The sequence below is a fragment of the Somniosus microcephalus genome, unplaced genomic scaffold (genome assembly GCF_052327205.1).
Source record: "Somniosus microcephalus isolate GS21.2 unplaced genomic scaffold, FLI_Smic_1.0 unresolved_chr7, whole genome shotgun sequence".
NCBI lineage: Eukaryota > Metazoa > Chordata > Chondrichthyes > Squaliformes > Somniosidae > Somniosus > Somniosus microcephalus.
Window position 1 is genome coordinate 6,282,235 of NW_028225185.1, and position 20,512 is coordinate 6,302,746.

A 20,512-nucleotide genomic window follows, 5' to 3' on the forward strand; every position below is an offset into this window, starting at 1 on the left:
TGAGCACAGGGGGTGATGGGTGAACGGGACTGGGTGTGAGTTAGGACACGGGGCAGTGAGCACAGGGGGTGATGGGTGAACGGGACTGGGTGTGAGTTAGGACACGGGGCAGTGAGCACAGGGGGTGATGGGTGAACGGGACTGGGTGTGAGTTAGGACACGGGGCAGTGAGCACAGGGGGTGATGGGTGAACGGGACTGGGTGTGAGTTAGGACACGGGGCAGTGAGCACAGGGGGTGATGGGTGAACGGGACTGGGTGTGAGTTAGGACACGGGGCAGTGAGCACAGGGGGTGATGGGTGAACGGGACTGGGTGTGAGTTAGGACACGGGGCAGTGAGCACAGGGGGTGATGGGTGAACGGGACTGGGTGTGAGTTAGGACACGGGGCAGTGAGCACAGTGGGTGATAGGTGAACGGGACTGGGTGCGAGTTCGGACACGGCGGGCAGCAGAAGTTTTGGATGAGCTGAATTTTACGGAAAGCGGAAGATCGGATGTGGGCCAGCAGAGTGTTGGAATAGTCGAGTCACAGCATGGGGTGATGATTATGACACCACAGCTAACCTCAGTCCCCAGGGCTAGAGAGCATGGGGGAGGCGGGGGCTGGAACCAGTTCCTGATCACTAATCCGTGATCCACGGGCGTGGATGGGAGGCGAGGTAGCAGAGGGCGGCTGGTGTCTGTGAAAGCCTACCCCAGCGAGAGTCGATGCCTCCGGAGCTAGGAGGGAATTATTCGAAAGGATAAAAGTGGCCCGATTAATATTCTCTCAGTCGGTTTGTGGTCCTTGAAGGAGGATTTAATTAATTTACTTGTAAGAATAGCTGGGTATTGGGAATGTTACAGGCCCCCGCCCCCTCTGTCCCCACAAAGGCACCGACACTGGCTGGGGCCCAGGTTCCGCAAACCCTCCGGTACCTCACCTGAGTGGTTGTTTTTCTCGCGCGGGAGTCGAAACAGAGAGTGCTGCCGGATATTCAACTGTGTAGGGCATCGCAGCCGAGCTCGTTCCTTTATTTGACACGACCGCGCGCAATTTAGCGAGCGGGGGCGTCACCAGATATTAATCAGGAGCGGGAACCCGGGCCGATTTCACCCCCCTCCCCACTCTCCCCCACCCCTCCCTCCCCATACTCACCCCCTTCTCCCCCCCATTCTCCCACCCATTCTCCCCCATCCCTCCCCCCCACCCATTCTCCCCCATCCCTCCCCATTCTCCCCCCATCCCTCCCCATTCTCCCCCCTCCCCATTCTCCCCCCCCTCCCCATTCTGCCCCCCTCCCCATTCTGCCCCCCTCCCCATTCTCCCCCCACACCCCTCCCTCCTCATTCTCCCCCCCCCCCCCCACCCCCCTCTTCACCCAGAGAGTGGTGAACCTGTGGAATTCTCTACCACAGAGGGCGGTGGAGGCCAGTTCATTAAATATATTCAAGAAAGAGTTGGATATATTTCTTGAGGCTAAAGGGATCAAGGGGTATGGGGAGAAGGCAGGGACAGGGTACTGAGTTTGGATGATCAGCCATGATCTCATTGAATGGCGGAGCAGGCTCGAGGGGCCGAATGGCCGACTCCTGCTCCTATCTTCTATGTTTCTATGTTTCCCCATTCTCTCCCCCTCACCCCCACCGTCTAATGGTGCTCAGGCCAGTTAAATCACTGCTGTCCCGGCTGCGATGAGCTCACTCGATAGCAGGACCCAAGATCTTCCTGCTCCGTAAGTCTGTGCACCACCCCTGACCCTGCAGTGAGCCGTAAAAACATTACAGTCTCCCACCTGGCGGTTTTGTGGCGGGCGTGGGGCGGGATCGGACTGTGTGATGCGTAGTGTATAAATAGATCCAGGAAAACAATTCCTCGGCAAGCGCTCGGAGCCCACTGTCGGTATCATGGCTCCGAAATCAATCTCTTCCCCTCCATCGCCAGCCCCTGCTCACTGAGGCGTTACCTTTGGAATAACTCCACAGCAATCTGATTTAATGGTGAGTCACTGGAGCAAAGGCTGATGTTTAGCCTCCGACTTCCCTCGCGGGCCCGCCCGGTTCCCGTGGGGCTGCCCTGCCTAGTGACAGTTCCACAGCTCTCTCTTTCCATTGCAGTCACGGCACCTGGAGACCTCTTCCTCAACATCCTTCTCCAGCTTCCCTTCTGTCTCAGAGACCATTTTAATATTGGTTTCCCTCCCATCTCCAGGTCATGGGTTTTCGAATAAAATCCAGTCCCTGATTCACTCCAGTCCCTGGTTGCCTCGTTTCAGTTGGAAACCTTGGAAAGATATTTCCGCCAATTCAGTTTTTCCTTCCCTTCATTTCCTTCCAGCTCAGTGGGCAGCACTCTCCCTCTCTCGCCACTTAGTCAGAAGGTCGTGGGTTCGAGCCCCACTCCAGAGACTTGGGCACAAAATCTAGGCCGACACTCCCAGTGCAGTACTGAGGGAGTGCCGCGCTGTCGGAGGGGCGGTACTGAGGGAGCGCCGCACTGTCGGAGGGGCAGTACTGAGGGAGCGCCGCACTGTCGGAGAGGCGGTACTGAGGGAGCGCCGCACTGTCGGAGGGACAGTACTGAGGGAGTGCCGCACTGTCGGAGGGGCGGTACTGAGGGAGCGCCGCACTGTCGGAGGGGCAGTACTGAGGGAGCGCCGCACTGTCGGAGAGGCGGTACTGAGGGAGCGCCGCACTGTCGGAGGGGCAGTACTGAGGGACAGTACTGGATCCACTCCAGGTCCAGTATCACACTTTTGTTCTGATGTCCGAACTCTCTTTGACTTTTTACAGATGAACCGGCCAATCCAGGTGAAACCAGCAGAAAGTGAAGGTCGAGGAGGTAACCACCTTCTTTATTTCTCAATGAATAATTCACACACCAGACATGCCGAGGGCTTTATATCAGTGGCAACACTCTGCCCTGGGAGTGTTTGATGGGACAGTTTAGAGGGAACTTTACTCTGTATCTAACCCGTGCTGTACCTGTCGTGGGAGTGTTTGATGGGACAGTGTAGAGGGAGCTTTACTCTGTATCTAACCCGTGCTGTACCTGCCCTGGGAGTGTTTGATGGGACAGTGTAGAGGGAGCTTTACTCTGTATCTAACCCCGTGCTGTACCTGCCCTGGGAGTGTTTAATGGGACAGTGTAGAGGGAGCTTTACTCTGTATCTAACCCGTGCTGTACCTGCCCTGGGAGTGTTTGATGGGGACAGTGTAGAGGGAGCTTTACTCTGTATCTAACCCGTGCTGTACCTGCCCTGGAAGTGTTTGATGGGACAGTGTAGAGGGAGCTTTACTCTGTATCTAGCCCATGCTGCACCTGCCCTGGGAGTGTTTGATGGGACAGTGTCGAGGGAGCTTTACTCTGTATCTAACCCGTGCTGTACCTGCCCTGGGAGTGTTTGATGGGACAGTGTAGAGGGAGGTTTACTCTGTATCTAACCTGTGCTGTACCTGCTCTGGGAGTGTTTGATGGGACAGTGTAGAGGGAGCTTTACTCTGTATCTAACCCATGCTGTACCTGCCCTGGGAGTGTTTGATGGGGACAGTGTAGAGGGAGCTTTACTCTGTATCTAACCCGTGCTGTACCTGCCCTGGGAGTGTTTGATGGGACAGTGTAGAGGGAGCTTTACTCTGTATCTAACCCGTGCTGTACCTGCCCTGGGAGTGTTTGATGGGACAGTGTAGAGGGAGCTTTATTCTGTATTTAACCCGTGCTGTACCTGCCCTGGGAGTGTGTGATGGGACAGTGTAGAGGGAGCTTTACTCTGTATCTAACCCGTGCTGTACCTGCCCTGGGAGTGTTTGATGGGACAGTGTAGAGGGAGCTTTACTCTGTATCTAACCCGTGCTGTACCTGCCCTGGGAGTGTTTGATGGGGACAGTGTAGAGGGATATTTACTCTGTATCTAACCCGTGCTGTACCTGCCCTGGGAGTGTTTGATGGGGACAGTGTAGAGGGAGCTTTACTCTGTATCTAACCCGTGCTGTACCTGTCCTGGGAGTGTTTGATGGGACAGTGTAGAGGGAGCTTTACTCTGTATCTAACCCCGTGCTGTACCTGCCCTGGGAGTGTCTGATGGGACAGTGTAGAGGGAGCTTTACTCTGTATCTAACCCGTGCTGTACCTGCCCTGGGAGTGTTTGATGGGGACAGTTTAGAGGGAGCTTTACTCTGTATCTAACCCGTGCTGTACCTGCCCTGGGAGTGTCTGATGGGACAGTGTAGAGGGAGCTTTACTCTGTATCTAACCCGTGCTGTACCTGCCCTGGGAGTGTTTGATGGGACAGTGTAGAGGGAGCTTTACTCTGTATCTAACCCGTGCTGTACCTGCCCTGGGAGTGTTTGATGGGACAGTGTAGAGGGAGCTTAATGCAAGGAGCATTCGTAATAAGATGGATGAATTAGCAGCACAAATTGAGGTAAATGAACATGATATGATTGGGATTACGGAAACATGGCTCCAGGGTGACCAAGGCTGGGAACTCAACATCCAGGTGTATTCAATATTCAGGAAATATAGGCAAAAAGGAAAAGGAGGTGGGGTAGCATTGCTGGTTAAAGAGGGGATTAACACAATTGTAAGGAAAGATATTGGCTCTGATGATGTGGAATCTGTATGGGTAGAACTGAGAAATACCAAGGGGCAGAAAACGTTAGTGGGAGTGGTATATAGAACCCCAAACAGTAATGCGGTGGTTGGGGATGGCATTAAAAGGGAAATTAGAGATGCGTGCAATAAGGGCACAGCAGTTATCATCGGTGACTTTAATCTACATATAGATTGGGCTAACCAAATTAGTAACAATACTGTGGAGGAGGAATTCCTGGAGTGTATACGGGATGGTTTCCTGGACCAATATGTCGAGGAACCAACTAGAGATCAGGCCATCTTAGACTGGGTATTATGTAATGAGAAAGGATTAATTAGCAATCTTGTTGTGCGAGGCTCCTTGGGTCAGAGCGATCATAATATGATAGAATTCTTCATTAAGATGGAGAGTGAAGTAGTTGACTCAGAGACTAGGGTCCTGAATTTAAATAAAGGAAACTATGATGGTATGAGGCGAGAGTTGGGTAGGATTGATTGGGGAATGTCACTCAAAGGGTTGACGGTGGATAGGCAATGGAATACATTCAAAGATCGCATGAATGAACTACAGAATCTGTTCATTCCAGTTTGGCATAAAAATAAAACAAAAAAGGTGACTCAACCGTGGCTAACAAGGGAAATTAGGGATAGCATAAGATCCAAGGAGAGGACATATAAATTGGCCAGAAAAAGCAGTAAACCGGAGGATTGGGAGCAGTTTAAGATTCGACAAAGGAGGGCAAAGGGATTAATTAAGAGGGGGAAAATAGAGTATGAGAGTAAGCTTGCAGGGAACATAAAAACTGACTGTAAAAGCTTTTATAGATATGTGAAGAGAAAAAGATTGGTGAAGTCAAGCGTAGGTCCCTTACAGTCAGAATCAGGGGAATTTATAATGGGGAATAAAGAAATGGCAGACCAATTAAATACATACTTTGGTTCTGTCTTCACAAAGGAGGACACAAATAACCTCCCAGAGATGTCGGGGAACATAGGGTCTAATGAGAGGGAGGAACTGAAAGAAATCAGTATTTGTAGGGAAATGGTGTTAGGGAAATTGATGGGATTGAAGGCCGATAAATCCCCAGGGCCTGATAATCTACATCCTAGAGTACTTAAGGAAGTGGCCCTAGAAATAGTAGATGCATTGCTGCTCATCTTCCAAAATTCGATAGACTCTGGAACTGTACCCATGGATTGGAGGGTAGCTAATGTTACCCCACTATTCAAAAAAGGTTGTAGAGAGAAAACGGGGAATTATAGACCGGTAAGCCTGACATCGGTAGTGGGGAAAATGCTAGAGTCCATTATAAAAGATGTAATAGCAGAGCACTTGGAAAACAGTGACAGGATCGGACAAAGTCAACATGGGTTTACAAAAGGTAAATCGTGCTTGACTAATCTACTGGAATTTTTTGAGGATGTAACTGGTAAAATTGATAAGGGAGAACCAGTGGATGTGGTGTATTTGGACTTTCAGAAGGCTTTCGATAAGGTCCCGCATGAGAGATTAGCGTGTAAAGGTAAGGCACATGGGATTGGGGACAAGGTTATTGACTTAGATAGAGAACTGGTTGGCAGACAGAAAGCAAAGAGTTGGAATAAACGGGTCTTTTTCCGAGTGGCGGGCAGTGACTAGTGGGGTACCGCAGGGATCGGTCCTGGGACCCCAGCTATTCACAATATATATTAATGATCTAGATGAGGGAATTGGATGTAATATCTCCAAGTTTGCAGACGACACAAAGCTGGGTGGGAGTGTGTGCTGTAAGGAGGATGCCGAGAAACTCCAGTATGATTTGGACAGGTTGGGTGATTGGGCAGAAGCTTGGCAGATGCAATATAATGTGGATAAATGCGAGGTTATCCACTTTGGTGTCAAAAACAGGAAGGCAGATTATTATCTGAATGGCAATAGATTGGGAGAAGGGGAAGTGCAACGAGACCTGGGTGTCCTTGTGCACCAGTCGCTGAAGGTAAGCATGCAGGTGCAGCAGGCGGTTAAGAAGGCAAATGGTATGTTGGCCCTCTTCGTAGCAAGAGGGTTCGAGTACAGGAAAAAGGATGTCTTGATGCCGTTGAACAGGGCCTTGGTGCTGTTAAGTCTGTGTGTCCCAGTTATGCTTATTATAAATCACTGGACACAGACCACAAGAATAACTTTAACAGGTCTTTACTATTCGGAGGTCAGGGCTGAACTGCCCAGCAAATCCCTACACAACACTTATATACCGGTGTGGTCACCACCGGTATTACAGTATACAGCAGCCAAGAGAAAGTAGTACATCTCTTAAGGTCGTTCTCTTAAGGTGGAACAGGTTACATACACCACAATCCTCCCTTTTTAGCTTAACAGTCATATCCCCATTTAACATAACATAATAACATATATATATACAACTTCATGCAAAACAGTTCAAAGATTCAGTCTCTGAGGAGGCCTCCTGATTCGAGTTGGATAACGCCTTTCAGGGGTCTCTGATTCTCGTTGCTGGGGTGACTCATCTAGTTGGTCTCTTATGGATTGGACATCATCATCAGGTACATTCACTTCTGAGGTAGATGCTTCAGGTTCACTAACTTCTTCCACGGTTGTCTCTGCCGTAACCATGCGTTCGACCCTTGTTCTCGATTCTACCAGTTGGTCAGCATGACGGCGTATTACATTTTCACCAATATCTACCGTGTACATCAGGGGTCCTTGTCTGGCCCAAATTGTTCCAGATTGCCATTTCTCGTTTTTATAGTCCCGGGCTAACACTGGTTGTCCTATTTCGAAACTCCGAGTGGTCTTGTTATTTATATGCTGGAACTGTTTGTTTTCAACTTCCCTCCGCACATTTGGTTTTAACAAGTCCAACCTGGACCGCAACCTCCTGTTATAGAACATCATGGCAGGACTTTGGTTTGTCACTGCATGAGTGGCATTTCGATATGCCAGTAGGAATTTGTCCACCTTGTGTTGTAGTGGAATCTGATCTTCGCTCATGGCCTTTATTGCTTTTTTGAACGTTTGTACAAATCTCTCGGCCAACCCGTTTGTAGCCGGATGATATGGGGCAGAGGTATAATGTTTCACCCCATTCTTCTTCATGAATTTCTGGAATTCTTCTGACACGAACTGCGGTCCGTTGTCTGAACATATTTGTTCTGGCAATCCATTTCTCGCAAATATCGTTCTTAGCACCGCGATCGTCTTTTCCGAGGTAGTGGTAGTCATCTTAATCACTTCTGGCCATTTAGAATGTGCGTCCACCGCAATTAAAAACATGGAGTCCATGAATGGACCAGCAAAGTCAATATGTACACGTTGCCATGGGGTTGAAGGCCATTCCCATGGATGCAGCGGTGCAATCGGAGGTGCATTTTGCACTTTTTGGCACCCTGAGCAGCTTTTCGTCAGATCCTCTATCTGTTGGTCGATACCCGGCCACCACACACAAGCCCTAGCAAGGCTTTTCATCTTGACTCCCCCCAGATGACCTTCATGCAGTTCCTTTAGAACTCTCTCTCTTAACTTAGGAGGAATAATCACTCTTGTTCCATACATCAATGTTCCTTGACAGACGGACAGCTGTTCTCGTCTTGCTGAGAATGCCGGTAACAGTGGATCACCATGTGCTGGCCATCCCTTCACTGTCACTTCGTAGACCCGGGACAGTGTCGGGTCATTCCTGGTTTCTCTTTCAATACTTGCATCGGTGACTGGTAAACATTCGATGATGGTCGAGTGAAATAACTCAACAGGGTCAACCGTCGGTGCCTCCTCCTCTGTAGGTAGTGGCAGGCGCGACAGCCCATCAGCATTACCATGCTGCTTTGTACCTTTGAATTCAATCTGATATTGATGTGCCCCTAGGAAAAGTGACCATCTCTGGAGTCTCTGTGCTGTCATCACCGAAACACCCTTCTTAGGGTTAAAAATGGATACCAACGGCTGGTGGTCTGTCAGAAGCGTAAACTTTTGGCCCTGCAGGTAATGATTAAACTTCTTTACTCCCCACACAAGGCTAAGAGCCTCCCTATCTATCTGAGCATAGTTGCGCTCAGTGGAGGTCAATGATCTGGATGTGAACGCAACTGGCCTCTCCAGGCCATTTGGCAACTTGTGTGAGAGTACTGCCCCAATACCATATGGAGAAGCATCACAAGCCAAACGAATAGGCAGCGATGGGTTGAAGTGAGCCAACACTTCCTCTGAGGTGATCAATGCCTTGCTTTTGCGAAAGGCCCTCTTACAGTCCTCGCTCCACTTCCATGGTACTCCCTTCTGCAAAAGAGCGTTCAGCGGGTGCAGCACCGTGGATAAATTTGGCAGAAACTTATGGTAATAGTTAATCAACCCTAGGAACGACCTCAACTGGGATACATTATCCGGAGCGGGAGCCTTCACAACAGCTTCGATCTTGTCAGGAGACTTATGAAGCCCCTCCTGGTCAATGACATGACCACAGTACGAGATCCGCTTCTGAAAGAACTCACATTTCTGGCGATTAACTCGAAGTCCATATTCTTTCAATCTGGTGAGCACCAGTTCCAAATTTGCAAGGTGTTCCTCGTCATCATCTCCTGTAATCAGAATATCGTCCAGGTAACATTGTGTGCCTGGAATTCCCTGTAATACCTGCTCCATGGCCCTCTGCCAAATTGCTGGAGCCGATGCCACTCCAAAAACCAGTCTATTATACCGGTACAAGCCTCTATGCGTGTTGATCGTGAGATACTGGCGTGACTCTTCCTCAACTTCCATCTGTAAGTACGCCTGCGCCAGGTCTATCTTGGTGAAGTGTTTCCCGCCAGACAACGAAGCGAAGATATCCTCAATCCGCGGAAACGGATACTGCACCGTGTGAAGCACCGGATTAACAGTGATCTTGAAAGCTCCACAGATGCGAACCTTCCCCGGTTCCCCCGGCTTGTTGCTCGATGAACGCTTCATGACGGGGACAATGGGCGTGGCCCACTCACTCCAGTCTACCTTAGACAGTACTCCTGAACGTTCCAGCCCTTCCAGCTCAGCTTCCACAGCAGGTCGTATCGCATAAGGTACCGGTCTGGCTTTGAAAAATTTCGGGTTTGCATGTTCTTCAACCTTGATGTTTGCCGTAATTCCTCTCCGTGTTCCCAGTCCCTGTTGGAACACCTCTTTAGCATCGTCCAATATTCTGGACAATCGTTTAGGTTTGACATCTTTTTTACCGGAATCTACCGTTAGTGCTTTTAAGGAATGCCAGTCCATATTTATTTTCCTAATCCACTCCCGTCCCAGTAGTGGTGGACCTCCCTCAGGTAGCACATATAAGTCCATTCCTCGGCTTTCTTTGCCCTTGTGGACCACCTTTACCTCTATCTTCCCGATGGGGTATACTCTTTGCCCCGTGTATGTTTTCAATACAATCTCCGTATCCCGTAGGGAAATATGTGGGAATAACCTTTTGTAATCTTGCTTATTCATGACCGTCAATGCCGATCCAGTGTCCAATTCCATCTTCACTTAGACTCCTGCTATCTGAAGTGTGACCCAGATTGTTTGGAGGTCTGCTTCCTTACCAACATTGTGTACTCTTAGACTACCCAGTTCATTACTGCTGGAGTCTGAATTTGACTTCTGTTCGTTCGAACTGTTCTCTGTCACCTTGTGTACCTTTCTGTACTTTTCCTGCGGTGACTTTTTGTTGCTGGTCTTCTTTCCTGACCGGCATACTTTAGCTATGTGACCAAGCCTGCCACATTTTCTGCATTCCTGATTTTTGAACCAGCACTGGTTCTGATCGTGCGTTGTCTTTCCACAATGATAACATTTTACTGTACCCAAGACCATTTGATTGGTGCTGAGTTCCGGTGACCGTAGCTGCATTTCCGCAGTGCCTCTCGCTGCGGCTTCGTGCGATGCTGCAATAGTGACAGCTTTATCAAGCGTAAGATCATTCTCCTCAAGCAGTCGCTTTTGTGTTCCTTCTTTTAACAATCCACACACAAATTTATCTCTTAGCGCATCTGCTAGTCCTGTTCCAAACTGACAGTACTTTGCTAGCTTACGCAGTTCAATTAAAAATTCAGCGTTGCTTTCGTCTTTCAGCTGCGTTCTTCTGTAAAATTTAAATCGTTCCGCTATCATCAGCGGCGTGGGGTTTAAATGATTTTTCAGGACAGTAACAATATTCGCGAAAGTCTGATCCGTCGGTTTATCTGGTGACAGAAGGTGCTTCAATAGCCCGTATGTCTTCGCACCCATTGAGCTTAATAAGGTTAGTGCTTTCTCATCATCTGGTACCTTATTTGCTTTACAATAAACTTCCATGCGTTCTACATACGTGGTCCAATCTTCGATATCACTATCAAAGGTATTAATGTTCCCATGTTTAGGCATCCTTGCAAGTTTTTAAATTTTTTCTTTTTCTCAAAATGGCGGCTTCCCGCGCTTGTCTTCTTTCCCCGCCGACTACAATGGCGGATTCCCGCGTATGCCTTCTTCCCCCGCTGGCTGCAATGTCTATTGCCGTGCTGCTGCCGTTCTCGCCTCCCCAGCGGTTCTCAATTCCCCGACGCTGCGCCTCTCGGCCTCGATTGCAGCCCGGCCCTTTTCACCGGCCGTGGTCGAGTTCTCCGCCCTTTTTCCTCCGTTTTTCCCTCCCCCACTCCACAGTCAACGTGGCCGACTTTCTGCTCGTGTCGCTGATCGGCTTACCCACCACCATGGTAGAAGGGATGATCACTGCCTGTCGCTGATGGAGGGCTTCGTGGTCAGAATTTTTCTTTTTAACCCGGGTTCTCGATGCCTCCCGTGCGATGGTGCTCAGCAGGATGATGAGGGCGGATGCCTCTTCTTGACGCCCGTTCTGAGGACGAAGCTGCCTTGGATGTAAAACTGCCGCAGGGTAAGATCGGACTTGTCGCCACTGTTAAGTCTGTGTGTCCCAGTTATGCTTATTATAAATCACTGGACACAGACCACAAGAATAACTTTAACAGGTCTTTACTATTCGGAGGTCAGGGCTGAACTGCCCAGCAAATCCCTACACAACACTTATATACCGGTGTGGTCACCACCGGTATTACAGTATACAGCAGCCAAGAGAAAGTAGTACATCTCTTAAGGTAGTTCTCTTAAGGTGGAACAGGTTACATACACCACAGGTGCGACCACACCTGGAGTATTGTGTGCAGTTTTGGTCGCCTTATCTGAGGAAGGATGTTCTTGCCATGGAGGGAGTTCAGTGAAGATTCACCAGACTGATGCCTGGGATGGCAGGAATGACGTATGAGGAGAGATTGGGTCGATTGGGCTTATACTCGCTGGAGTTTAGAAGAATGAGAGGGGATCACATTGAAACTTATAAAATTCTAACAGGACTAGACAGACTAGATGCAGGAAGGATGTTCCCGATGGCCGGGGAGTCCAGAACCAGGGGTCACAGTCTAAGGATAAGGGGTAAGCCATTTAGGACTGAGATGAGGAGGAATTTCTTCACCCAGAGAGTGGTGAACCTGTGGAATTCTCTACCACAGAAGGCAGTAGAGGCCAATTCATTAAATATATTCAAGAAGGAGTTAGATTTTTTTCTTAAGGCTAAAGGGATCAAGGGATATGGGGAGAAGGCAGGGACAGGGTACTGAGTGTGGATGATCAGCCATGATCGCATTGAATGGTGGAGCAGGCTCGAGGGGCCGAATGGCCTACTCCTGCTCCTATCTTCTATGTTTCTATGTATCTAACCCGTGCTGTACCTGCCCTGGGAGTGTTTGATGGGACAGTGTAGAGGGAGCTTTGCTCTGTATCTAACCCGTGCTGTACCTGCCCCAGGAGTGTTTTATGGGACATTGTAGAGGAAGCTTTACTCTGTATCTAGCCCGTGCTGTACCTGCCCTGGGAGTGTTTGATGGGACAGTGTAGAGGGAGCTTTACTCTGTATCTAGCCCGTGCTGCACCTGCCCTGGGAGTGTTTGATGGGACAGTGTAGAGGGAGCTTTACTCTGTATCTAACCCGTGCTGTACCTGCCCTGGGAGTGTTTGCTGGGACAGTGTAGAGGGAGCTTTACTCTGTATCTAACCCCGTGCTGTACCTGCCCTGAGAGTGTTTGATGGGACAGTGTAGAGGGAGCTTTACTCTGTATCTAACCCATGCTGTACCTGCCCTGGGAGTGTTTGATGGGACAGTGTAGAGGGAGCTTTACTCTGTATCTAACCCGTGCTGTACCTGCCCTGGGAGTGTTTGATGGGACAGTGTAGAGGGAGCTTTACTCTGTATCTAACCCATGCTGTACCTGCCCTGGGAGTGTTTGATGGGACAGTGTAGAGGGAGCTTTACTCTGTATCTAACCCATGCTGTACCTGCCCTGGGAGTGTTTGATGGGACAGTGTAGAGGGAGCTTTACTCTGTATCTAACCCATGCTGTACCTGCCCTGGGAGTGTTTGATGGGACAGTGTAGAGGGAGCTTTACTCTGTATCTAACCCGTGCTGTACCTGCCCTGGGAGTGTTTGATGGGACAGTGTAGAGCGAGCTTTACTCTGTATCTAACCCGTGCTGTACCTGCCCTGGGAGTGTTTGATGGGACACTGTAGAGGGAGCTTTACTCTGTATCTAACCCGTGCTGTACCTGCCCTGGGAGTGTTTGATGGGACAGTGTAGAGGGAGCTTTACTCTGTATCTAACCCGTGCTGTACCTGCCCTGGGAGTGTTTGATGGGACACTGTAGAGGGAGCTTTACTCTGTATCTAACCCGTGCTGTACCTGCCCTGGGAGTGTTTGATGGGACACTGTAGAGGGAGCTTTACTCTGTATCTAACCCGTGCTGTACCTGCCCTGGGAGTGTTTGATGGGACACTGTAGAGGGAGCTTTACTCTGTATCTAACCCGTGCTGTACCTGCCCTGGGAGTGTTTGACGGGACAGTGTAGAGGGAGCTTTACTCTGTATCTAACCCATGCTGTACCTGCCCTGGGAGTGTTTGATGGGACAGTGTAGAGGGAGCTTTACTCTGTATCTAACCCGTGCTGTACCTGCCCTGGGAGTGTTTGATGGGACACTGTAGAGGGAGCTTTACTCTGTATCTAACCCGTGCTGTACCTGCCCTGGGAGTGTTTGATGGGACACTGTAGAGGGAGCTTTACTCTGTATCTAACCCGTGCTGTACCTGCCCTGGGAGTGTTTGACGGGACAGTGTAGAGGGAGCTTTACTCTGTATCTAACCCGTGCTGTACCTGCCCTGGGAGTGTTTGATGGGACAGTGTAGAGGGAGCTTTACTCTGTATCTAACCCATGCTGTACCTGCCCTGGGAGTGTTTGATGGGACAGTGTAGAGGGAGCTTTACTCTGTATCTAACCCGTGCTGTACGGTGAAACCCCCTCCCTTTACGACGTGCTGCGATGCTAAGTCCAAGTTCCCACCCTCCCAAGTTCCTCTGAGCAGGACCTGTGGTTCCCACTGTCCAATCCATGTTTTCCAGAGGACCGAAAGCTCTTCGTGGGAATGCTGGGGAAGCAACAGACGGATGAAGATGTCCGGAAAATGTTTGAGGCTTTCGGGACTATCGAGGAGTGTACAATCCTGCGAGGACCTGACGGCACCAGTAAAGGTAACGGGGACTGCGCGAGGAGCTGCTCGCGGAACGTTCGAGAGTCTTCACAGAGCCTTACATAGAAACTGGCCCAACTGCTGGTGTTCATGCTCCACACGAGCCTCTTCCTACTCCTCTTCATCTCACCCTATCCCCACGTGCCTTCTTAACCACCTTATCTACCTGTCCTGCTACCTTCAGGGATCTGTGGACATGCACTCTGAGGTCTCTACACACTGTGGCAACAAGAGCAGGTCAGAGGCTTGGTATTACTGCGGTGAGTGTCTCACCTCCTGACTCCCCAAAGCCTTTCCACCGTCTACAAGGCACAAGTCAGGAGTGTGATGGAATACTCTCCACTTGCCTGGTTGAGTGCAGCTCCAACAACACTCAAGAAGCTCGACACCAACCAGGACAAAGCAGCCCGCTGGATTGGCACCCCATCCACCACCTTAAACATTCACTCCCTCCACCACCGGCGCACCGTGGCTGCAGTGTGTACCGTCAACAAGATGCACTGCAGCAACTCGACAAGGCTTCTTCGGCAGCACCTCCCAAACCCGTGACCTCTTCCACCTAGAAGGACAAGGGCAGCAGGCGCGTGGGAACACCGCCACCTCCAAGTTCCCCTCCAAGTCACACACCATCCTGACTTGGAAATATATCGGCCGTTCCTTCATCGTCGCTGGGTCAAAATCCTGGAACTCCCTCCCTAACAGCACTGTGGGAGCACCTTCACCACACGGACTGCAGCGGTTCAAGAAGGCGGCTCACCACCTCCTTCTCACGGGGCAACTAGGGATGCTGGCCTTGCCAGCGACGCCCACATAAATGAATTAAAAAACAATGCAGCTATACTATTCGCCTCAACCACTCCCTGTGGTAGCGAGTTCCACATTCTCACCACTCTCTGGGTAAAGAAGTTTCTCCTGAATTCCCTATCGGATTTGTTAGTGACTCTCTTCTATTGACGGCCCCCAGTTCTGGTCTTACAGCACAGAAGGAGGCCATTCGGCCCATCGTGCCTGTGCCGGCTCTTTGAATAGAGCTCTCCAATTATTCCCACTCCCCTGTCCTTTCCCCAAAGCCCTGCATTATCCTTTTCAAGTATTTCTCCAATTCCCTTTTGAAAGTTACTATTGAATCTGCTTCCACCGCCCTTTCAGGCAGCGCGTTCCAGATCACAACAACTCGCTGCGTAAAAAACATTCTCCTCATCTCCCCTCTGGTTCTTTTGCCGATTATCTTCAATCTGTGTCCTCTGGTTACCGACCCTCCTGCCACTGGAAACAGTTTCTCCTGATTTACCCCATCAAAACCCCAAAATGTTTTCCAAAATGGACACCAGCCTTTCCCTCGGAGCCCTATGCTAACTAACATCTCTCCATTTGTGCAGGTTGTGCCTTTGTGAAATTCCAGACGCACGCAGAAGCGCAGGCAGCGATTGGCACACTGCACGGGAGCCGCATGTTGCAGGTAAGACCCTCGCTGTCTTGCATGTTCGAGAAGACCCTAATCCAATGGGAAAATTACAGTAAAATAAGATACAGCGCCTTTCGTGGCCTCAGGACGTCCCAAAGCGCTTTACAGCCTGAAGTAAGAAAACTACTCGGCACTTTGTCTAAGCGTTAAACAAAGCTTTAATCAACTGTTTTACAACATGGAGGTCTAGTTGTGTCCTTCACTAGTTCCTGTTAAGAATGTCCTGTGCAAGCTGGGCCCGTGCCCGAGTATTTATACTCTCCCTGGACAGCGCCACCCACAGGCCGCCCGGTATTATTACATAAGGCATTTTCACGTGAATGACAAGATTCATGTCACAGCCAATGAAGTACAATGAAGTGTGGTCACTGTTGTAATGTGGGAAACGCGGCAGCCAATTTGCGCACAGCAGGCCTCGGTTTAACGTCTCATCTGAAAGACGGCACTTCTGACATTGCGGCTCCCTCAGTACCGCCCTGCCGACAGTGCGGCGCTCCCTTAGTACCGCCCCTCCGACAGTGTGGCGCTCCCTCAGTACCGCCCCTCCGACAGTGTGGCGCTCCCTCAGTACTGCCCCTCCGACAGTGTGGCACTCCCTCAGTACTGACCCTCCGACAGTGCGGCGCACCCTCAGTACTGCCCCTCCGACAGTGCGGCGCTCCCTCAGTACTGACCCTCCGACAGTGTTGCGCTCCCTCAGTACTGCCCCTCCGACAGTGCGGCGCTCCCTCAGTACTGCCCCTCCGACAGTGCGGCGCTCCCTCAGTACTGCCCCTCCGACAATGCGGCGCTCCCTCAGTACTGCCCCTCCAACAGTGCAGTGCTCCCTCAGAACTGCCCCTCCGACAGTGCAGCGCTCCCTTGGTACTTCCCCTCCGACAGTGCAGCGCTCCAACAGTACTGCCCCTCTGACAGTGCAGGTTCGACAGTGCGGTGCTCCCTCGGCACTGCCCCTCTTGACAGTGCAGCGCTCCCTCAGTACTGCCCCTCCGACAGTGCGGCGCTCCCTCAGTACTGCCCCTCCGACAGTGCAGCGCTCCAACAGTACTGCCCCTCTGACAGTGCAGGTTCGACAGTGCGGTGCTCCCTCGGCACTGCCCCTCTTGACAGTGCAGCGCTCCCTCAGTACTGCCCCTCCGACAGTGCGGCGCTCCTTCAGTACAGCCCCTCCGACAGTGCGGCGCTCCCTCAGCTCTGCACTGGGAGTGTCGGCCTGGATTATGTGCTCAAGTCTCTGGAGTGGGACTCAAACTCACGACCTTCTGACTGAGCCAAGCTGACACTTGAATGAGGAAAGAAATGTACTACGGGAACAGAAATGTGTTCTGACTGGGGGGGTTAATTTTTTTGTTGTTGCCATTGATCTTGACCCCGTTTTCTCTTCCTACCAGGCGTCTGGATCTCACTCCATCAGCCTAGAGGTCGGGGCAGTCCAGACTGTGGACTATGCAACTAATGGAGCCAGCACTGTCCGGTGCACAGCTGACAGCAGCGGCTATGGGGTGAGGTGATAGATTGATACCCTGTCCTCGCTGAGCCCGCAGGGTCTGGTTTCTCCTGATGAACTAGAAATGGGGAACAGACACTAAGGGAAGACGTGGCTCCTTCAAGTCAGCTGATAACTGAGTAACGTTTTCACATTGGACCAGGTTCTCTAGACCATGGGAGTGAATGGGAAGTGGTTTGGGTCCATTGGGATTGTGTACAGTGGGAGTGACTGGGTTTGGGTTCATTGGAATTGTGTACAATGGGAGTGAATGGGAAGGGGTTTGGGGCCATTGGGATTGTGTACAATGGGAGTGAATGGGAAGGGGTTTGGGTCCATTGGGATTGTGTACAATGGGAGTGAGTGGGAAGGGGTTTGGGTTCATTGGGATTGTGTACAAAAGGAGTGAATGGGAAGGGGTTTGGGGCCAATGGGATTCTGTACAATGGGAGTGAATGGGAAGGGGTTTGGGTCCATTGGGATCCTGTACAATGGGAGTAAATGGGAAGGGATTTGGGTCCATTGGGATTCTGTACAATGGGAGTAAATGGGAAGGAGTTTGGGTCCATTGGGATTCTGTACAATGGGAGTGAATGAGAAGGGGTTTGGTCCATTGGGATTGTGTACAATGGGAGTGAATGGGAAGGGGTTTGGGTCCATTGGGATTGTGTACAGTGGGAGTGAATGGGAAGGGGTTTGGGTCCATTGGGATTGTGTACAATGGGAGTGAATGGGAGGGGGTTTGGGTCCATTGGGATTGTGTACAGTGGGAGTGAATGGGAAGGGGTTTGGGTCCATTGGGATTCTGTACAATAGGAGTGAATGGGAAGGGGTTTGGGTCCATTGGGATTCTGTACAATGGGAGTGAATGAGAAGGGGTTTGGGTCCATTGGGATTCTGTACAATGGGAGTGAATGGGAAGGGGTTTGGGTCCATTGGGATTGTGTACAATGGGAGTAAATGGGAAGGGGTTTGGGTCCATTGGGATTCTGTACTATGGGAGTGAATGGGAAGGGGTTTGGGTCCATTGGGATTCTGTACAATGGGAGTGAATGGGAAGGGGTTTGGGTCCATTGGGATTGTGTACAGTGGGAGTGAATGGGAAGGGCTTTGGGTCCATTGGGATTGTGTACAATGGGAGTGAATGGGAAGGGGTTTGGGTCCATTGGGATTGAGAATGACGGGAGTGAATGGGAAGGACTTTCGGTCCATTGGGATTGTGGACAATGGGGGTGAATGGGAAGGGGTTTGGGTCCATTGGGATTGTGTACAATGGGAGTGAATGGGAAGGGGTTTGGGTCCATTGGGATTGTGTACAATGGGAGTGAATGGGAAGGGGTTTGGGTCCATTGGGATTGTGTACAATGGGAGTGAATGGGAAGGGGTTTGGGTCCATTGGGATTGTGTACAATGGGAGTGAATGGGAAGGGGTTTGGGTCCATTGGGATTGTGTACAATGGGAGTGAATGGGAAGGGGTTTGGACCCATTGGGATTCTGTAAAATGGGAGTGAATGGGAAGGGGTTTGGGTCCACTGGGATTGTGTACAATGGGAGTGAATGGGAAGGGGTTTGGTCCCATTGGGATTCTGTACAATGGGAGTGAATGGGAAGGGGTTTGGGTCCATTGGGATTGTGTACAATGGGAGTGAATGGGAAGCGGTTTGGGTCCATTGGGATTGTGTACAATGGGAGTGAATGGGAAGGGGTTTGGGTCCATTGGAATTGTGTACAATGGGAGTGAATGGGAAGGAGTTTGGGGCCATTAGGATTGTGTACAATGGGAGTGAATGGGATGGGGTTTGGGTCCATTGGGATTGTGTACAATGGGAGTGAATGGGAAGGGGTGTGGGTCCATTTGGACTTTGTTGCGTGTGTTTGTTTGGAGTGACTAACCTTGACCAGATTGGCCCTCACTGAGCGAAGCAGGGTCAGATTCTCGTGCTGACTTCTCACACCTCTCTGTTTGCTGGACAGGGGGCTTCGTCGAGCCTGGTGGTGAAGTTTGCGGACACCGACAAAGAGCGAACGCTCCGTCGGATGCAGCAGGTGGCCGGGCAGCTCGGGATGTTCAGTCCAATGGCCATACAGTTCGGAGCGTACAGTGCGTACACACAGGCGGTATGTGAGCAGGGAACTCGCCCACACGGTGTCCAGGCCCCGACCCAAATGGGGGCAACCATGTCTAAGTGCCTCCAGAGACACCAGTGCCCAGATACCTGGCGGGTGTCTCCCAGTCTCTCGCTCAGCGTGAGATCGCGGGTCCTGTGCTGAATTTGTCGCGGTTTTGTACACTGGGCCTCCACTCAACCAGGAGCTGGAGTGAGACGGCCCCAAACGCCGGACCCTCCCGTCAGACTGGACTGACCGCAGATGTGAAAGGTCAGAGCGCGATCCCCAGTGAAAGGTCAGTGCGCGACCCCCACTGAAAGGTCAGTGCGCGACCCCCACTGAAAGGTCAGTGCGCGACCCCCACTGAAAGGTCAGTGCGCGACCCCCACTGAAAGGTCAGTGCGCGACCCCCACTGAAAGGTCAGTGCGCGACCCCCACTGAAAGGTCAGTGCGCGACCCCCACTGACAGGTCAGTGCGCGAGCCCCACTGACAGGTCAGTGCGCGAGCCCCACTGACAGGTCAGTGCGCGAGCCCCACTGGCAGGTCAGTGCGCGAGCCCCACTGGCAGGTCAGTGCGTGTGCCCCACTGGCAGGTCAGTGCGCGAGCCCCACTGACAGGTCAGTGCGCGAGCCCCACTGAATGGTCAGTGCGCGACCCCTGGCGCCAGCCAGTCACGGGCAGGTGGGGAGAGATTGCCTATAACCAGACATTTACTGATGATTGTGATTGAGGAACCGCGGGTGGGCCTGTGTCTCGGCCTCCCGTCTCACGCTGTGTTTTTCCAACTCCCGCTCTCCCCTCCCAGCAGTTGATGCAGCAGCAGGCAGCCCTGATGGCTGCAGCACAGACCACGTACTTGAACCCCATGGCCACCGCGGTGCAGATGCAGCAGGTAGCCGCCATTAACGCAAACGGCCTGATCGCCACCCCGCTAACGTCAACGTCAGGTGAGTCCGCCGCGCGCTGGTGGAGGGGAGGAGCCCTGGGGTCAATCGTACCCTGGTGGGGCGGGGACACGAGCACCCGAAACCCCACCCCAGCTAACTGATCTTATTGAAACAGAAAAGATTCTGAGGAGGGATTGACAGGGTAGATGCAGAGATGATGTTTCCCCTCGTGGCGGAATCTAGAACTAGGGGCATAGTTTCAGAATAAGGGGTCGTCCATTTAAATCGGAAATGAGGGGCAATTTCCTCTCTCAGAGGGTGGTGAATCTGTGGAATTCTCTGCCCCAGAGGGCTGTGGAGGCTGGGTCATTAAATATATTTAAGGTGGAGAGAGACAGAGTTTTGAAAAA

The 20,512-nt window shown here is 51.3% G+C and overlaps 1 protein-coding gene across 3 annotated transcripts in view; it reads left to right on the plus strand.

Moving 5' to 3' along the window:
- Positions 1-20,512, plus strand: part of LOC147086430 (CUGBP Elav-like family member 3-B) — a 102,570-nt gene that overhangs the window by 46,813 nt on the left and 35,245 nt on the right. For 2 of the 3 annotated variants that reach the window (XR_015075726.1, XM_085978532.1), the window contains exons 3-8: positions 2,774-2,822; positions 14,024-14,152; positions 15,531-15,610; positions 17,008-17,118; positions 19,078-19,221; positions 20,024-20,162. Coding sequence is in view for 2 of the 3 variants with exons in the window: in XM_085978532.1 (XP_085834658.1) it covers positions 2,774-2,822; positions 14,024-14,152; positions 15,531-15,610; positions 17,008-17,118; positions 19,078-19,221; positions 20,024-20,162 (652 nt within the window). In the remaining variant the exon portion in view is untranslated. Of the gene's footprint in view, positions 1-2,773; positions 2,823-14,023; positions 14,153-15,530; positions 15,611-17,007; positions 17,119-19,077; positions 19,222-20,020; positions 20,163-20,512 lie in introns of all 3 variants that reach the window. The other variant, XM_085978533.1, reaches the window with a different exon arrangement.